Raw genomic sequence first — 17,917 nt, forward strand, 5'->3', positions numbered from 1 at the left:
GAGGCAGGAAAGGCTTTTGTGATAGCTGTGTCACAGCTTCTCTATACAAAGCATTGGAGTCATGTTTCCAATCAACATGATTGCATCGCAGTTCAGTGTTTTGAAGTTGATCAGCTATTTTGTGCCATTCAGTAGGTTTCATTTTCAGGATTAATACTCTCCTTAGTTCACTCATAGTAGGTTTGAAATCTTGACAAAAAGTGATAAGTTCTTTAGCAAAAGTCTGACCTGATGCTGTAGGATTGGGCAGATGTTGAGATGCTGCAGATATTTCAGAAGAAATCCAAGGGCGGAAAACTAATGTTGAACCTTGTGGACCAGAGACTTCAACCATTGGCATAGAGTACATTGTGTCTTCTTCAGCACAGCTCACTTTGCTTGTTTCCATCTGTATTTTCACGTGTCCATTACTGTCCTGTGTTGTAGAGTTATTTGGTGAAGGATCAGAGAGACAGGTTGGATGGGGGTTGTTCAGATCTGGATCAAACTTCAGTACAGTCAACTGTTGAGACAAAGAGTTCTGCGCGTGGGGCAGTTTCAGTTCACACATTTCAGTTGCATCTTCAAAGAGAAGAGGCTTGTGCATAGTTTTTCTGATTTTGACTTCAGCTTCGTCTTTCCACATTTTTAAACATTCCTTGTAATTTTCGATGTTTTCGAATTTTTTTTTAAATCAAAAATGTTATTTTTTCTCTCATTTCGACTTCAATTTCACATAATTTGTTTTCCAATGCATGAAAATTTTTTAAACTGAATGCACCAAATTCTGAAGACTTCTTATCTCCATGTTTTCTTCTAATAAAATCAACGATGGGGCGTCCTGGAGGGGAATACTCCCTTGAAGTTTTGCTCCCCATTTTAGATGTTTTAGCACTCGTAACTTCCAGTAGTCCCAAAAGTGAGGAAATCAGGAGTGGTGGAGAGCCATTGTTGCTTGGATTGTATTAGCAGCACGTTGTTAGGGCAACATGGTGGTACACACATGAGATTTTGGACCCAAAAAGACTGAAAAGTTGTGAGATGAATCAAAAATGGTATAGGATCAGAACTATGGCTGTTGGGTATATTTAGTTAAGCATTTTGCATTTCCAAAATACATTCTCCTTTGATTTACCACTCTTTGTAGATGAAGATTTCCTTTACAAATGGAAAGAAGTCTGTATTGGGAAAGCTCACCAAGTAAACCTTGTTCGAATCCAGCGGTGGTGATCCAGGACAGAAACCAATGTCCGTCCATGTTCCTGTTCGAAAGACTCATGCATCAGGACAGAAACCAAAAGGAAGACAAAATCCCATCTTCACTGTGTTCTGGACGACCACTCGTGGATCCCACTCTTCTGACACCATTATTGTTGTGGAAAAATTACAGTTCTAGATGAAAAGTAATCCATTTACAAAGCTCGGTGAGTTTTGCAATACAGGAAAAAAGGTTTATTTTGTTACAGCAGATACAGACAGGACAGGGCCCAGGCCTGCCCTGGCCACAGACTGGTAGCCTCCCGGCCTCTGCCCCAGTTCCCCTCTCCCTCTAAGTTCCAAACAACCAACCCACCACCCACCAGCCACCTTCCACCTTCCGAGCATCTGAGCTCTCACTATTTTATACCAGAATGACAATGCTACATACATTTCAAATCAGAGTGACTTTGTTTCACACCCATATGATAATGAACTTTTACACTTAAACAGGTAGAACAACAGCGAGTTTCTTGTGGGATGGAGACAGAGCTTCACACATGTTAATGTCTCGTCTGGGTCTGGCAGACTGACACAGATTAAATGCTTTTAAAATACACAACATGACTATACTTAAATTTCTATCACAAGCTGTATCAGAACAAGTACAAGACACATAGACTAGTATAGACCCATGGACTCACTACTGCACACTGAGGGAGTACACAGATATAAGGACACATGGAAAAAGAAAGTACTACTATTTAATGTGGAAAATCACAGTATATTGTCTAAAGAAAGAGTGTTACACTGTACTATAGATTACTCGAGTAAGAGTACTGCTACACTGTACAATAGATTACTCGAGTAAGAGTACTGCTACACTGTACAATAGATTACTCGAGTAAGAGTACTGCTACACTGTACAGTAGATTACTCAAGTAAGAGTACTGCTACACTGTACAATAGATTACTCGAGTAAGAGTACTGGTACACTGTACTATAGATTACTTGAGTAAGAGTACTGGTACACTGTACTATAGATTACTTGAGTAAGAGTACTGTTACACTGTACTATAGATTACTCGAGTAAGAGTACTGTTACACTGTACTATATATTACTCGAGCAAACAAAACAGTTCCATCAAGTTGAAAAGGCTGCTGGATGGAGCTTGAACTCTTTGTCTTTATGTAGACCTAATAATGTGCTCAATACTGCAGATGGAAAGTGGCATTAGCTACAGAGCATCTTTTCTTTGTACGATTAATGAGTTTGTACCTGATTAAAAATAAAGGTATGGCCCTCCTCTGCATAACAAAGAGCATAAGAACTAGAGGTAGGTGGTACTCTGTTACATTTACTTGAGTAACTTTTTTAAGAAACAGCATTTTCTAGCAGCATACTTTTAATCCCACTTGACTAATATTTTTATCGAAGTAACAGTATTCTTGCTTGAGCTCTGATAATAACATGACAGTCCATATAAGGCCATGAGCGGTGACGGGCTCCTGTTTGAGCCTGGCGTATGTCACATCAGTTGAGTTCCTTTGTTTTTGTGGATTTGTGACCTCTGGGTCCAGTTCAGATAAAGTGCATTATCTGTCCATTCAAATGAAGCCGAGCTGATTAGAGCTCCCCCTGGAGGATATAAGGACTCTGCTCCAGTCTGCAGCCTGAGAACCACGCCACAGGTGAGTCCTGGTTTAGTCCTGGTTTAGTCCTGGTTTAGTCCTGGTTTAGTCCTGGTTTAGTCCAGGTATGGTCCAGGTATGGTCCAGGTATGGTCCAGGTATGATCCCAGTTTTAGTCCTGGCATCATCCCAGTTTAAAGCTGATTTAGTCCTAGTTTTACTCCTGGTTTATTGTCCTGGTTTAAAGTTGGCTTAGTCCTAGTTTTACCTTGGTTTAATCCTGGTTCAGATTTGGTTTAGTCCTAGTTTAGTCCTGTTTTTACCCTGTTTTCGTCCTACTTTAGTCCTGGGTTAGTACTGGTATATTCCTGATTTAGTCTTGGTTTAGTCCTGGTTCAGTTCTGTTTTAGTCCTGGTATAGTCCTGATTTAGTCTCAGTATAATCTTGATTTAGAACTGGTTTAGTCCCGGTTCTGTCCCAAGTTTCTGTCTAAGTTCTGTGCCAGTTCTGTCCCAGTTTAGTCCTATTTTAGTTCCGCTTTAGTGTCAGTTTAGTCTGGGTTTAGCCCCGATTTAGTCCCCGTTCTAGCCCCATTTATTCCTTGTATAGTCCTGGTTCAGTCCTGGTTTAGTCCCAGTTTAGTCCCGGTTTAGCCCTGGTTTAGTCTTGGTTTGGTCCTGGTCTAGCCCTGGTCTAGCCCTGGTCTAGCCCTGGTTTAGTCCTGGTTTAGTCCTAGTTTAGTCCTGGTTTAGTCATTGTTTAGTCCTGGTTTAGTCCTGGTTTAGCCCTGGTTTAGTCCTGGTTTAGTCCTGGTTTAGTCATTGTTTAGTCCTGGTTTAGTCCTGGTTTAGCCCTGGTTTAGTCCTAGTTTAGTCCTGGTTTAGTCCTGGTTTAGTCCTGGTTTAGTCCTGGTTTAGTCCTGGTTTATTTAGTCCTGGTTTATTTAGTCTGATATATTCGTGTTTGTGTTAAATTGCTTGTTTTCCAGAGTTGAAGATGAGACCTTGTCTGGTGCTTGCGTTGCTTCTCGTCTCTGTTGCTGTAATTCGAGCAGGCCCCAATCCACAGGATGGAAATGTAAACAACAAAACAACTAATGAGCCCTGTAAAAAAACAGGTTTTATATTAACAACAATAAACATATATTTTATGTTACAGGCCAAGAAGACTGACCCGTCAACTGTATGTACTCTCCACACACACACACACACACACACACACTGGTGGCCTCTGGTCTGGCTCATGGTTTAGATCTGACTTTGTCCCTAGTTTAGCCCCTGGTTTAGTCCTAGCTGGTTCAGATCTGGTGTAGTCCTGGTTCAGTCCTGGTTTAGTCCTGTTTAGTTCTGGTATCATCCCGGTTTAAAGCTGGTTCAGACATGGTTCGGTCCTGGTTCAGTCTAGTGTAATCTCAACAGTGTAAACGTAGATCTACAATCCTACTCTCACCTATGGTTGCTGTTTTTTTTCTTGGTAGAGTCCTGGTTTAGTCCTGGTTTAGATCTCTGCACTTACCCTCCCCTATGATCATGAGCTTTGGGTAATGAACGAAAGGGCGGCAGATGCAGGGGGATGCTGGGAGAGGCCATTAAAACTGTTGTTTTTCAGTTTAAGTTTGGAGACATCATCTCGTCCACCATGAGCCGTGTGTGTGGGAGCAGCGGGAGCGTCCTGAGAAAACACTACGTGGTGTATGTGGGAAAAGTGACAATCCCGGGTGTGAAGAGGAAAGAGAACCAGGACATATTCCATCGCTGGGAGTGTATGACCAATATGTAACACTACTGTACTATGACACACAATATGTAACACTACTGTACTATGACACACAATATGTAACACTACTGTACTATGACACACAATATGTAACACTACTGTGCTATGACACACACAATATGTGACACTACTGTACTATGACACACACAATATGTGACACTACTGTACTATGACACACACAATATGTGACACTACTGTACTATGACACACACAATATGTGACACTACTGTACTATGACACACAATATGTGACACTACTGTACTATGACACACAATATGTGACACTACTGTACTATGACACACAATATGTAACACTACTGTACTATGACACACAATATGTAACACTACTGTACTATGACACACTTTACATTACTGGTCAATCCTGGTTTAGTCCTGACTTGGACTTAGTTTAGTCCTAGTCCTTATTTGTCCTGGTTTTATACCTGTTTTAGCCCTTTTTAGACCTGTCTTGGTTTAGTCCTGGTTTATCCTGATTTAGTCCTGATTTAATCCTGGTTTATTCTGATCTAGTCCTAATTTAGTCCTGGTTTAGTCCTGGTTTTAGACTTGACTGCCTCTGTGAATATGTTGCATGTGATTCAGATGAACCAAACGGCTGCAGGTTTGGGGAGCTGTCGAAAGGAAAGGACATACAGAAAGCGGTAACTTAAGATTTAAAAGAGAATATTTTTGTCTGTGTTGGAGTTTTCATTGAGGTGTCTTCCACAGGAAGAGTACGACTTTGAAACAGAAGAAACCAGAGATGACAAAATTATGGCGAGAATTAAGGAGATGAATGAGAACTGTGGAGACTACGACATCCTCGACAACAACTGTGAGCAGACGGCCACATACATACGCTTCAATAAGAGGCTCATGCAACAGGTACAGGACAGACACGCACACACGCACACACACCCCCACATACACACACACACACACACACACACACACTTTAAAGAGCTCATGCAACAGATACAGGACACACACACACCATAAGGTACAGAAGACACCTGCACAATGGTTAAAGGAAAATGTGAAATCTGTCAACTGGACAAAACGTTGTAGGAGTGAAGACATTTCACTGCTCATCCAAGCCGCTTCTTCAGTTCTGGTTGCTGGTGGACACTGCTTTATATCTATCTGAAAGGAGGGGCTAACTACAAACAAAGCAATGTGGTCTACTGCATTCAGTGTAGTGAAGAGTGCAGTGAGCGTTATACTGGAGAAACAAAAAAGCAAAACACCATCACAAGAGCAGCTCAGGACCCCAATCTGTTGTACAGCTCCATCTCAAAGACACTAACCACTGCTTTGAAGATAGTGAAGTTCAGATCTTAGCCAGAAAAAAAAAATGGGTTGAGAGGGGAGTTAAAGAAGGAATATTTGTTAGGAAAGAGAATCCTTCCTTGAGCAGGAATGGGAGCCTCAGACATCATCTTTCCCTCATCTATAACTCCATCCTCAGACCCAAAGCAAAACAAAGAAAACAATAGGGCTAACCAGGCCCTTAGTGGGTGTGAAAACACCCAGTAAGGGCCTGAATGATTATGCCAAGTATAACTCTGGCACAGTGCGCACTTAATATAGCTCATTAGACCGAGCCTACACACAGATACTGTAAACAATAGGTGTTTTTAGTTTCAGTGTAGTTAGCCCCTCCCTTCAGACAGAACGCAGCGTCCACCAGTGATCTGACCAGAACTAAAGAAGCGGATTGGATGAGAAGCGAAACGTCTTCACTCATACAACTTTTTGTCCAGTTGACAGATTTCACATTTTGAGGGAGGGATTTCACGTGCGCGCGCGCACACACACACACACACTGTAATGTGAAGCTCATGGAACAGATACAACACACCTGTACAATATATACCTATGTACACACGCACACACACACATATACGCTTTAAAGAGAAGTTCATGCAACAGGTAAAAAACACACCTGTAAATGCACATGTGTAATTGCGCCCCTGTACAACACACCGCATTGTATAATGCACAAACATAGTGATGTGGACCTGGTTTAGGTCATCACAACACTCTATAGGACAGTAATATTTAATGCAGATGGGGGCAGCTAAAATTTATGTAGTTAAAATGCAGATTTCTGTTGTAATATAGTAATTTTTAGGGTCCAGTCAATAATAGAAATGAGGTTTAACATTTTAACACATTTTTCTTTTTTATATATTTCAGGGTAAAGTACTATGTAATCTATACCTCATCTCAGAGTATGACATCATCACATTCTACAACCTGAAAACCACCAATAAGGGTTGGACAATGCTGGAACAAAATGTGACTATAGAGATATATTTTAAGCTTTGGTTCAAAGTTAACATAAACACAACCAGGAACATTTCAGAGAAGACTGAAATCTTAACGGATAAACTAACACAAGAACATGTTTGTACAGCTCTAAACAACAGCGTTAGCAGCTTTTACACACGGCCTCTACATTTTGATCACTGTGACAGTTTCAAATTAGGATGGGGGTTTTGACTGTGATTCCCTGTGCAACACTCATATGGAGGTGCGCTTGTTTTGTGTTGCAGAAGGGGACTCTGGCCGAGTGGGCTCTCAAAGTTTGTCCAGGGTCGGTGATCCGAACCTGTGACCGTTTCCTGAACATGGTGGACGATGCTGTAAGAGATCTCAGGACCTGGAAACAGTGTCCAGCAAGCGGAGTCGACGAGAACAACAATAGTTGAACCAAAGAACCACAGCTGGGCTGAGCCATAGCCAACTGAAAGCACTACTCTGTATTAACACAATCTGACCATAAAGAACTTACCGAGCTGAAACTACAACAGGTGAGATGATTTGTGCTGTTAAACAAGTCTCTCACACATAAAATTACAGTCACAAGCTAGCTAGCATTAGCCAACAGTTTTTCAGCAAACAGGACCATGAGCGCTCGTAATGATCACAGGCAGTCAGCAATTACCACGGTAACACAATGGACACATTAGCCAACACTGCCAAAAAAGTTGTATAACAGTCTGAAAACTCAAGAAAAAATACAAAATGGATTTAAACGGCACATTTTCAGGAGCCTGTGATCAATCCGAGTGTTCATGGTCCTGTTCAGGAATTTGATTTTCAACAAAAAGGTGACTAACTGAAAAAATGTTGGCTAATGCTAGCTAGCGCTCCTGTTGTAGATCCAGCTAAGTCAGCTCTTTAGTGTTAAAAAAGAGGGCTCAGGTTAAAATCTAACTTGAGTGACAGAGCTTCAGAAAGAGCAGTGCTTCCAGTTAGCTTCACCCTCCAGAGAATGTTGATGACATTAGTTGCAAAGTATCAGTGGTTTAACCTGAGCTGGAAACAGGTCAGAATCCTCAGGTGGAGTTTACTGTCAGATTCAGATGTTTAATATCTCTGTCGTTACTGGGCCTATCCACATGAAACAAAAACTGGCACAAAGTCAATGTCTTCTCTGTCAGTAAGATTAATAGAACAGGTTTGTGGAGCCAGTCCCAAGCAAGTTATGATAAGGTTTAACATTTGTGGGTCAGAAGTCTGTTTTAATCTTACAGTGAATCTCCCATTGAGTTATTTAGGCCCCACCCACCAACTGAAACTATGACATCCTCAACTGACCAAGCAGCTCTATCTGACCAAAACCTGCATCTACAAGTGCGTCTTAAATAAAATACAAGAGAAAATATGTGTTGTGTTTTATTTTTTTAATTTAAATGATCTGCAATCTAAACCTGTAGTTTAGTTTATGTCCATCCATCCATCCAGTGGTACTCACCACTGGTACCAGTGGTACCAGTGGTGAGTACCACTGGTACTCACCACTGGTGAGTACCAGTGGTACTCACCAGTACCACTGGTTTAGTTTATGTGTTTAGTAAAAAATACTTAAATGATTCACAAAATAAAACATGAGACACTACAGTGAAGCAGGTGCCCAGCTCTCTGGTTTGGTCCTGGTTCAGTCTTTTAGTTTGGACCCAGCTCAGACCTGGTTCAGACCTGGTTCAGTCCTAGTTTAGACCTGGCTCAGACCCTGTTTAGTCCCTTGTTCAAACCTAGTTCAGCCTTGGTTTACTTTAGGCCATTGTTTAGACATGGTCCAGTCCTGGTTCAATCCTGGGTCACACCTGGTTCAGACCTGGTTTATACCCGGTTCAGTCTCTTGCTCAGGCAGTTTTGTCCTGGTTTAAACTTGGTTCAGATCTGGTTCAGTCCCATGTTCAGACCTGGTTCCGACCTGTTTCAGTCCTGGTGTTTCCCGGCACACACCCATGTCAGCGGTGGCGTCAGCTCCTTCAGCTCGCTGACAGAGGTCCAGTGGCACTGACAGCAGTACGACCTGGCCCCATGTCTCCTCCTCAGTTTTGGCTGAAGCTTCAAGCGCTCCGGCACGTTGTTCCTGAGTAGAGAAAGAAAAAAGCCATGTTATAATGTTACTTCCTGTATTACCGCATGATGACATCACAATGTGGAACAGAGTGTTTTCAGTTTGAGAGAAGAACTGAGGCTAAATATGCAGGGTTTGTGTGTTCCAGAGCAGAGAGAGAAAAGAGGAGAGAGAGAACACAGATATTAGACTGACAAAGGAAGAGAAGAGTGGGAAAACTGGACTTCAGGACAGAATTACTTTTACATAATGATCAAACATATACATTTCTTAAAGCTGTTTAAACTTGCACAATTGAAGCTATAGTGTCCAAAAGTCATTTAAAAACCCCACGTCTTTAATTATTTTACACTTGTGTTTCTAAAAGACTTGCTTGTCTCCATGCATTTGTCTATAATTTTCCACAGTTTGGCATTAAAGCTGTAGAAATACCTTAATAAATATTCATCCTAACAGTGTGGGGTCACCTCTCCACAAAAGGCATTTCTGAATTATACTCAAATTTGATTCCTTGTAACTGTATACTTTAGATGTCTAACTTTGTGTACTAATAAATATTTAATAGTTTCTTGCAAGCGCTAAAACGAGTAGCTCTCTGACACTTTCGTTTTGTAAAAGTAGCTCATCGGAGGAGAAAAGTTGCAGATCCCTGCTACACAAACAAGCAGACTCTTCACCAGAAAAGTTACACAGTGCATCTTTACGTTCCCTGAGTGAATTCTCCAGTTGTGATTGTTTTCCTTCACCTGAAGAAGAGGTAATCGCAGCTCCGGTCCCACTCACAGTCGTCAAACACCAGGACGCCGAAGTCACATGACGTGCACCGCAACTGATCACATGACCTGAGGAGAGGAGGAGCGTCTGGGGTTAACAAAGACATTTCTGTGATGACATATAATCTTAGAGCTGAGCTAATGATCCAACTGTGAGCAGAGTGGTGTTTAATGGAGAGACATACGGCCAATCCTCTGTGGTTTGGAGCAGATGCAAGACGGAGGAACAAATGTGACTATGTTTGTGCTGAGTTAAAACTTTTTTTTTTATTTTTTTTTTTATTGCATATGACAGATTTTCATGTTTTTCTAATTCTGACCTGGTTTGTTGGGATAGTATCTGTGCTAAATATTTATCATAGTTTACATGAGTTAAGTGGCGGTTTATGGGGGGAAAAAAGATTAAATAAAAGTTAAAAAAAACACAGGTGTTCCTAAATCATCAGCTCTGAAAAATTCAGCCAAAATGCAGGAGAAATTTACAGGCAAGGAAGGCATTTTTCTAATAGTTTAACCCTTCATTTAACTAGACAAATGTGTTTTTATTGATCAGATTATAACTAGTGTCTAATTTATGCAGTTTCCGTACTAGTGCTAAATAAGTTATAGATGTATCTTATGGGGCTAACGGCAGACGTCTCTCACCTTTTAGATGTTGCTGTTCCGATTCCACTTTGGACTGAACTGCCTCCAATGAAAACTGGACAACATCTGGACCAGAGCCAGAGGAAATTAAGAGAAAATAAAACATATATGAGGAAACAATAAAATACACAACATTTATCAGTGGATGTTGGACTTTCGAATAGGGTGAGCTCATAATATTTCTTATTTCTTATTTCTACATTATGATTCAGGCCCATTCTGTTACCTTAACCTAGTCTGTTTTGTTATTATTTTAAGGGTATAAAAGCTGTTGAACACATAAAAATTATTCCTGCACCAGGAACTATAGGCAACTACAACTACTGAAGCAGGTCCAATGAGTACTAAGCAAAACTAAACATGGGTTAAACTGGAACAAAATCAGAACCAGATCTAAACTGGGACAAAACCTGACGCCAAATTAATCCAGGATTGACAGTGACAGGTTAGTGGGTCTAATTTCATATGGGCAAACCTATAACTGCATATGACAGGTTTTAATGATTCTCTCATTTCTACTTAAGTTGCTGGGATAGGTTGTTGCTAATATAAATTATAGTTTTACACAAACCAAGAAACTGAAAAATATGTTAAAAATTACAGGAAGTAGAGAGTTTTATTCTAAATTGATGACATCACACTGGGAGAACTCTGTCCAAAAGTTCAACACATTTTACAAAAAAATAAAATAAAAAAATCTTATAATTCAAACAGGATTTCAACAAAATAAAGATGTTTTCTTATAATCTTATCTGTGAAATATTAATGTCTGTGTACATGAGAGGAGTTTTGGCTAATTGTACTACATGGTTGCTACTGGAGACAGACCTATGTATATATCGGGGCAATATTTGACCTTTGTAGCGTATCGGCTATCTGCCTTAAACCTCCAGCACAGATCGATATTTTGTTTTGGTCAATCTGCTGCCTAAAAAATACACACAATCCTTTATATTAACACTTTAATATAAAGAGATAACTGTACAAAATGTGACACACAGCTCTCTTTAAGATTTGGGATAAAAAAAAAAAGGCTTGGGGGTAGTTTGTAGTAAATTTAAAGATCAGAATGTGGGGAAAATAATCAAAATCGGCCCAAAAATATCGACAGAGCTTATTATAAACAATCAGTATCGGCCTTGGCCATGAAAGCCCCTATAATCTGACAATCTCTACTTGCTAGGTAACAGTTTTAGAATCCTCTAGTGTGGCGTCATGATTTCCAGTAAATTAAAGTAAAGAAAGTACAATTTTAAAACAAAAAAAATGGCCAAACTAGGAATTTTCTATTTTTAGTAAAATCTTAAAAATATAATGCTCTTAACTGTGTTTTAGTAAAATGAGTAGTCAAATCTGTCATAGACACATTTTTTAAGAAGATGTTTGTTTCTGCTATGCTCAGTTTGAATAATCAATGTAATTACAGGTTCAATCAATGCATTATTAAGTGTATGATACAAAATAAATCCACTGCAGTGAAAAACAGACTTACTTTCTACCCCCGGAATGACTGGATAGTTTCTTCACAACAGCAGCGCCTTTGGAGGAGGTTTCTGTCTGTTTGATTAAATAAAAGTATGACATCACTCAATTCACCTCATTCTGAAATATATTCTGAGTGGTAAATATTTGTGTTCACTGACTTTTGCAGGAGCGAATGCCCCAGAGCCTTCCTCCAGTAGCTTGTCTATAAAAGCATCAAGATCATCACTGTCACTTGTCACTGGGACTTTACACTTGGAACTAAAACAAAAGTCAAAAATTAGATACAAAAATGTAAAGAATGCTAATACAAGATCTTCTGTACAGTAGTGTTGTCACAATACTAAAATTTCAAACTTGATTTCAATACTAAGGAATAGGTTCGATATTCAAAACTGATTCTGATACCCCAATGATGATAAAAACACTCTTTCTTTAGACAATAGAATGTGATTTTCCACATTAAATGGTAGTACAGTACTTTCATATTCCCATGTGCCATTATATGTGTGTAATCCCTCAGTGTCCAGTAGGTACATAATGGTCTGTGTGTGTGTACTAGTCTATTTGTCTTATACTTGTGAAAGATACAGCTCAAGATCATTCTAAAAATATACCAGGAAAGGTTCATTTCTGTCCCGTGAATGTGACTTTTTTAGTATCCATACCAGCGTACAATGTGTATCTAGTTTGAATTCTAGCTTTAGCATCGATTAGTATCGGATTTTCAATATTTTTGGCAAGCCTAGTGTCAAAGATCAAATCCTAATAAAGAAAATGGGTGTAAATTGTGTTAAACAAGACAATTGATGCAAAGTTTATGAACAATATATTGTAATTGTAATAACCTATATGGAGTACCAGTTAAGTGTGAAGTGTTATAGATCAGAAATTACTAGTCAATAAAACAATAAACGTTTGCAAAATTGCAAAAATCAAACAATATTGTATTTTAATTTAACAATCTTACATTTACGCTTTTGTCAGCTTCATCAGAACTAAAACTCCGTAAAACAAAGACTGTGGAATTTTCAGGTTCTGTTAGTTGGATCAGAGTTATTGATACAAGTTCTATTAGCACCTCGGCTAACTTAGGTTAGCACCATGTTTACCTTCTGTTTCTCTGCTCGTCTCCGTGTTTTTCGTGCTTCTGTCCCGCTCCTGCGCCGTGTGCATCCTCCGCGGATAACGACACTTTTCCACAGAACTTCCGCTCCACTTCGTCCAGTAAAGTGTCCAGATCATCGCCCATTTTCACCACTTACCCGGGACCTAGCATCACAGCTAACTAGCATGCTACTGCTACAGCCGTAGAGTTTACCGTTGCTAAGTAACGTGCTCCATAGAAGTGACACGAGAGGGCGCCGACGGATAAACGACAAACTTAAAGACAAAACATGAAACAACAACAAACGCGTGTTTATTTGATTTTTTTTAAAAAATATTATGAGAGGTGTTTCCCATAGATTTTTTTAAGACTATGGTTGCACAAATAATTTCATTCAATTTGAGGAGTATTAATGTCTCTTTTTAAATGTTTATATTATATATACGCGCGCGCGTGTGTGTGTGTGGCCTAATTTTGTTATGCCACTATATAGTCCAATACATAGCCCAGTTTATTTTAAACTATGGTCGGAGGGGCACCATGTAGCATGCTAGTTAGCTGCGAATTATATTGTTATGTTACTGAAAAACACCGATTATTAGTTATCCTATTAAGTTATCCTCCTCTCCTATTGTGACTAACCTTCATATAACATCTTAATTAGGGCGCTGGCTTCTTTTTATTATTTGTTTAAAAAATGAAAATGTTTCGTTGTCGGCAGGATTCGAACCTGCGCGGGGAGACCCCAATGGATTTCTAGTCCATCGCCTTAACCACTCGGCCACGACAACACGTAATGAGAGAGGCACTGAAAAGCGTTCTTAAAGGAACCGTGCACAAGATTGTATTTGGCCGTGAATGGGTTATTTATTTTGTTATTTAAGAAAGTTGTACCGATAAATAACAAACGAGGCAATCGAGTCACAGATAATAGTTGATAAAAATTCAAAACCCAAAACATTTGAATTAGAAAAGGGTTGAAGATAAAATAAAGTAATTAAATCAAATGTGGTCAATGTTTAATCAAAAACTGAAGCCTTAAGTAAGAGCACAGTACAAAGTATGCAGAGGAGAAGGTCAGAGGAGCAGAGGAGAAGGTCAGAGGAGCAGAGGAGAGGGTCAGAGGAGCAGAGGAGAAGGTCAGAGGAGGAGAGGAGAGATCAGAGGGGCAGATGATGCAGAGAAGTTAGAATTTTTAGAAGACAAACTTTATTTTTACAGCTCATTGAAACAACTGCAAAAGCAAGTTCACATACACACAAGATAAAACTACTTCTACTTCTTTTATTTATTTTATTTAACCTTTATTTAACCAGGAAGAAGACTCATTGAGATTAAAAATCTCTTTTCCAAGAGCGTCCTGGCCAAGAGGCCACAGTTTTAGTTACAAAAAAACATAAACATATACACACAATTTAAAAACACAGATCGGTCAGAATGCTTCAACAGGTTCAATTAAAACAATTACACACTAATGATTCTATATCCCTATTATTTAAGATATGTTTAAAAGAATCTAAGGAGACCAGCTCCTTTAATTTCAAGTCATTTTGTAATAGGTTCCAGGCCCAAGGAGCAGAAAACTGAAAAACCTTTTTCCCAAACTCAGACCGAACCCTGGGAACAGACAATAAAAACAGATCCTGTGAGCGAAGGCTGTAGCACCAGCATCTCTCTGAACTATGTGCCTTTGCAAGTACGAAGGAAGCTGACCAAGAATACATTTGTATATAAGTAGATACAAGTGTTTGAGTCTCCGTGTGGCCAGAGACGTCCAGCCCACACGAGTGTATATCACACAGTGGTGTGTAAGCGCTTTGAGGCCAGTGATGAACCTCAGAGCTCCGTGGTCAGCTGAGTCCAGAGCTCGCAGGCTCTGAGCTGAAGCGTTCATGTAAAACACATCACCACAGTCAAACATTGACATGAAAGTGACAGCCACAAGCCTTTTTCTGGCCTCAAAAGAAAGACAAGCCCGAATCGAAAGAAAAATCCTAATTCTTAAAGGAACCGTGCACAAGAGTGTATTTGGATGTGAATGGATGATTTATTTTGTTATTTAAGAAAGTTGTACCGATAAATAACAAACGAGGCAATCGAGTCACAGATAATAGTTGATAAAAATTCAAAACCCAAAACATTTGAATTAGAAAAGGGTTGAAGATAAAATAAAGTAATTAAATCAAATGTGGTCAATGTTTAATCAAAAATTGAAGCCTTAAGTAAGAGCACAGTACAAAGTATGCAGAGGAGAAGGTCAGAGGAGCAGAGGAGAAGGTCAGAGGAGCAGAGGAGAAGGTCAGAGGAGCAGAGGAGAGGGTCAGAGGAGCAGAGGAGAAGGTCAGAGAAGCAGAGGAGAAGGTCAGAGGAGCAGAGGAGAGGGTCAGAGGAGCAGAGGAGAAGGTCAGAGGAGCAGAGGAGAAGGTCAGAAGAGGAGAGGAGAGAATCAGAGGCGCAGATGGAGTAGAGGATGCAGAGGAGAGGGTCAGAGCAGCGGGTCAGAGGATGCAGAGTAGTTTAAGATGAGCCTCCTTTGTGCTATGCAATCCTCCCCCTCACACATACAGGCCTATCACACACAAAGGAAAGCTAAATATAACCTGAATGTTTCCACTGACACAGTTTGTCTTCTATACGTGTTAACCAAAGGAAAACCAAACTTTATTTTTACAGCTCATTGAAACAACTGCAAAAGCCAATGCCATACACACAAGATAAAACTACTAAAACAAACTGACTCAAACAAACTGAAGACCAAGTATTAACCTTAAATCTCAATACAACCCAGTATAAAAAGTATTTTTTTTCCACCAAGGCATCCACCTGCTCAACATAATATTTGCATATTCATGTTGTATTTTACCTTTGGGTCAAAGGAGAGGCAGGCAAGTCAGAGCACCTGACTAAAGTCGTGCATATGTAGGCTGTTAGGGACACCGGTCTGACCCCAGAGCTCTGTATTAGATTGTATTTGTTAGGGGAATCATTTTTTGTGATTTGAACTGATCAAATCCAGTCGTCATTTTTGATAGAACAAGCCTAACAATGGGATTCTTGTTTAGCAGAATTCAGTCTCAGATGTTGATCAGGTTTAAAATGCGACATAAGTGAATCCTACGGTATGAAGTTTTTCCCCACCCATCTATGAACACCCATCATGTTTCCAGGTTAGAAAAACTAAACTGAGAGGTGGGTGGATGAGCAATGGAGGTGCTGTACTGGTGAATGGAAATTTAAGTGTTTGGGAGATAAAAGAAAAAATGTAAATTAGGTCTGAGTTTTTCATCTTTCAGTGTGTTTCTTTTAAAATGTTGAAATTGTTTTAAAAAAAAAAATCCCCCTCCATATTTTACTTAGTCATATACAAACCTCCCCAGCACTGTCTGAGTTTTAGTAAGGATTTTACTGAGATGCTTTCAGTCGTATGCACAGACTTTGATGGTTTAGTCATTACAGGTGATTTTAATGTACATGTGGATAATGTGTTTGACAGAAACTCTAAAGAGCTCAGTTCTGTCCTTTGGTCTGACTCGGCATGTCAGCGAGCCCACCCACAACAGAGGACACACTGCTCATTACAAAAGTAGGAGAAAATATTTCAAATGTCAGTGTGGTGGATGTTGCTCTGTCTGATCATTTCTGTGTCTTTTTTGACTTGTCTGTTATTCCCAAACCAGCGGCTGGTCCTGCAGTTGTTTGAAGGAGACACATAAATGATAAAACAGGTGCACTGTTCATGGAAATGATACACTTTCAAAATGCCTCATGTTCTGATGTTGATTTGTTGAACTCTGACTTCTCTGAACTCTGCGAGTATTGTAAGTCTCTGGCTGTCTTGGCTGACACATCTCTGCAACATCGCGTGGCGGTCAGGGACAGTACCGCTGGACTGGCAGACCGAGGTGGTGGTCCCTCTGTATAAGAAGGGGGGACAGTTTCTGTATGTAGGCTAGGTCTGTTGAGCTACATTAACTGTGCCTGAGACCTACTTAGCATATTCATTTAGCCTTAATGGGCCTACTGGCTAACGCTTGGGGGCCTTAGACATCCCCCCCCCCATGTACTGTATAACTCCATCCTCAGACCCAAAACAAAGAGAACGACAATTATTCACCTGCGCAGACAAACCCAGGCTCGTAGTACTTTTATTTGACCACTACATTGTACTTCTACTTGAATAAAATTTTGAGGTACTCTATGCTTGAGTAAAATGTTTTGCTACTCTACCAACTCTGACTTTAACTGGCACAGTGTAATCTCCTCTTTCATGTCATCTGGAACTTGTGTGTCCCATCAGATAAAAGTCTAAATTGAGAAATCCAAAAAGTTTATTAGGATAAAAAAAATACTCACACCATTCAACTATTTTTGTCCAAATGTACAAAAAATAAAAATTAAAAAAATTAAATCAACATGTGAAAACATTCATCTGAGGGTGCGTTATCCAACACTGACTTTAAGCCTTGTCCATGTTGTAACGTTGGTCCCTCATCAAAAACATGTCAGAAGAGGTTTAAGATGTCATCTAGCGATCTCTCTCGGGCCCTATTCGAACCCTTTACCTGTAAGATTTGTCCAATGTGCCGCCCTCAAGCCTGCGTCAACCATGAAAACTTATAAAACATGTTAATATGTTGTTTTGGGCAAATATAGCATTTTCAAAACAAGAAAAGGCAACATGGTGAACTAAATATGTTATGAGTTCGCTGTTAATACCCCATAGATCTTCAATACATACATTTTAACATTTATGTACATTTTAACAGACTATTCACAGATTCTGTTTCTGGTGAGAGGTGCAAATTAAACCATTAAACCAAATCTTATTATTTGACCATTCAAATAATAAGATTTTGTCATGAACCCAGAAATATAAAGTGTGACACAAAACCCACATAAAGCTGCCTTATTGACCTTATTCGGCCCCGCCACTTTTGCCTCAAAACGCTA

General features: G+C 39.7%; 1 protein-coding gene and 1 non-coding gene across 2 annotated transcripts; both read right to left on the reverse strand.

The window, feature by feature from the left end:
• Nucleotides 1-8,799: 8,799 nt before the first annotated feature.
• Nucleotides 8,800-13,172, reverse strand: cfap418 (cilia and flagella associated protein 418). Its single transcript, XM_033980837.2, has 6 exons — nt 12,972-13,172; nt 12,021-12,120; nt 11,870-11,934; nt 10,378-10,443; nt 9,706-9,801; nt 8,800-8,971 (listed from the first exon to the last, which is right to left on the reverse strand). Exons 1-6 carry the CDS (start codon nt 13,109-13,111, stop codon nt 8,815-8,817), a joined length of 624 nt encoding a protein of 207 aa, XP_033836728.1. The 5' UTR covers nt 13,112-13,172; the 3' UTR covers nt 8,800-8,814.
• Nucleotides 13,173-13,676: 504 nt separating this feature from the next.
• On the reverse strand, nt 13,677-13,758 carry trnas-aga (transfer RNA serine (anticodon AGA)). Its single transcript has one exon. It is a non-coding gene; the product is annotated as a tRNA-Ser (tRNA).
• Between the last annotated feature and the right edge of the window lie 4,159 nt (nt 13,759-17,917).

This window comes from Periophthalmus magnuspinnatus, chromosome 16 (genome assembly GCF_009829125.3).
Source record: "Periophthalmus magnuspinnatus isolate fPerMag1 chromosome 16, fPerMag1.2.pri, whole genome shotgun sequence".
NCBI lineage: Eukaryota > Metazoa > Chordata > Actinopteri > Gobiiformes > Gobiidae > Periophthalmus > Periophthalmus magnuspinnatus.

Bases quoted from the DNA above. Each gene is read 5' to 3' on its own strand.
- cfap418 (XM_033980837.2), bottom strand. From the start codon at position 13,111: ATGGGCGATGATCTGGACACTTTACTGGACGAAGTGGAGCGGAAGTTC. The intron at 12,121-12,971 runs GTAAACATGGTG...CTTTTGTTTTAG, and splicing joins GACGAGCAGAGAAACAGAAG to TTCCAAGTGTAAAGTCCCAG. The intron at 10,444-11,869 runs GTAAGTCTGTTT...GCTCTGGTCCAG, and splicing joins AGTCATTCCGGGGGTAGAAA to ATGTTGTCCAGTTTTCATTG.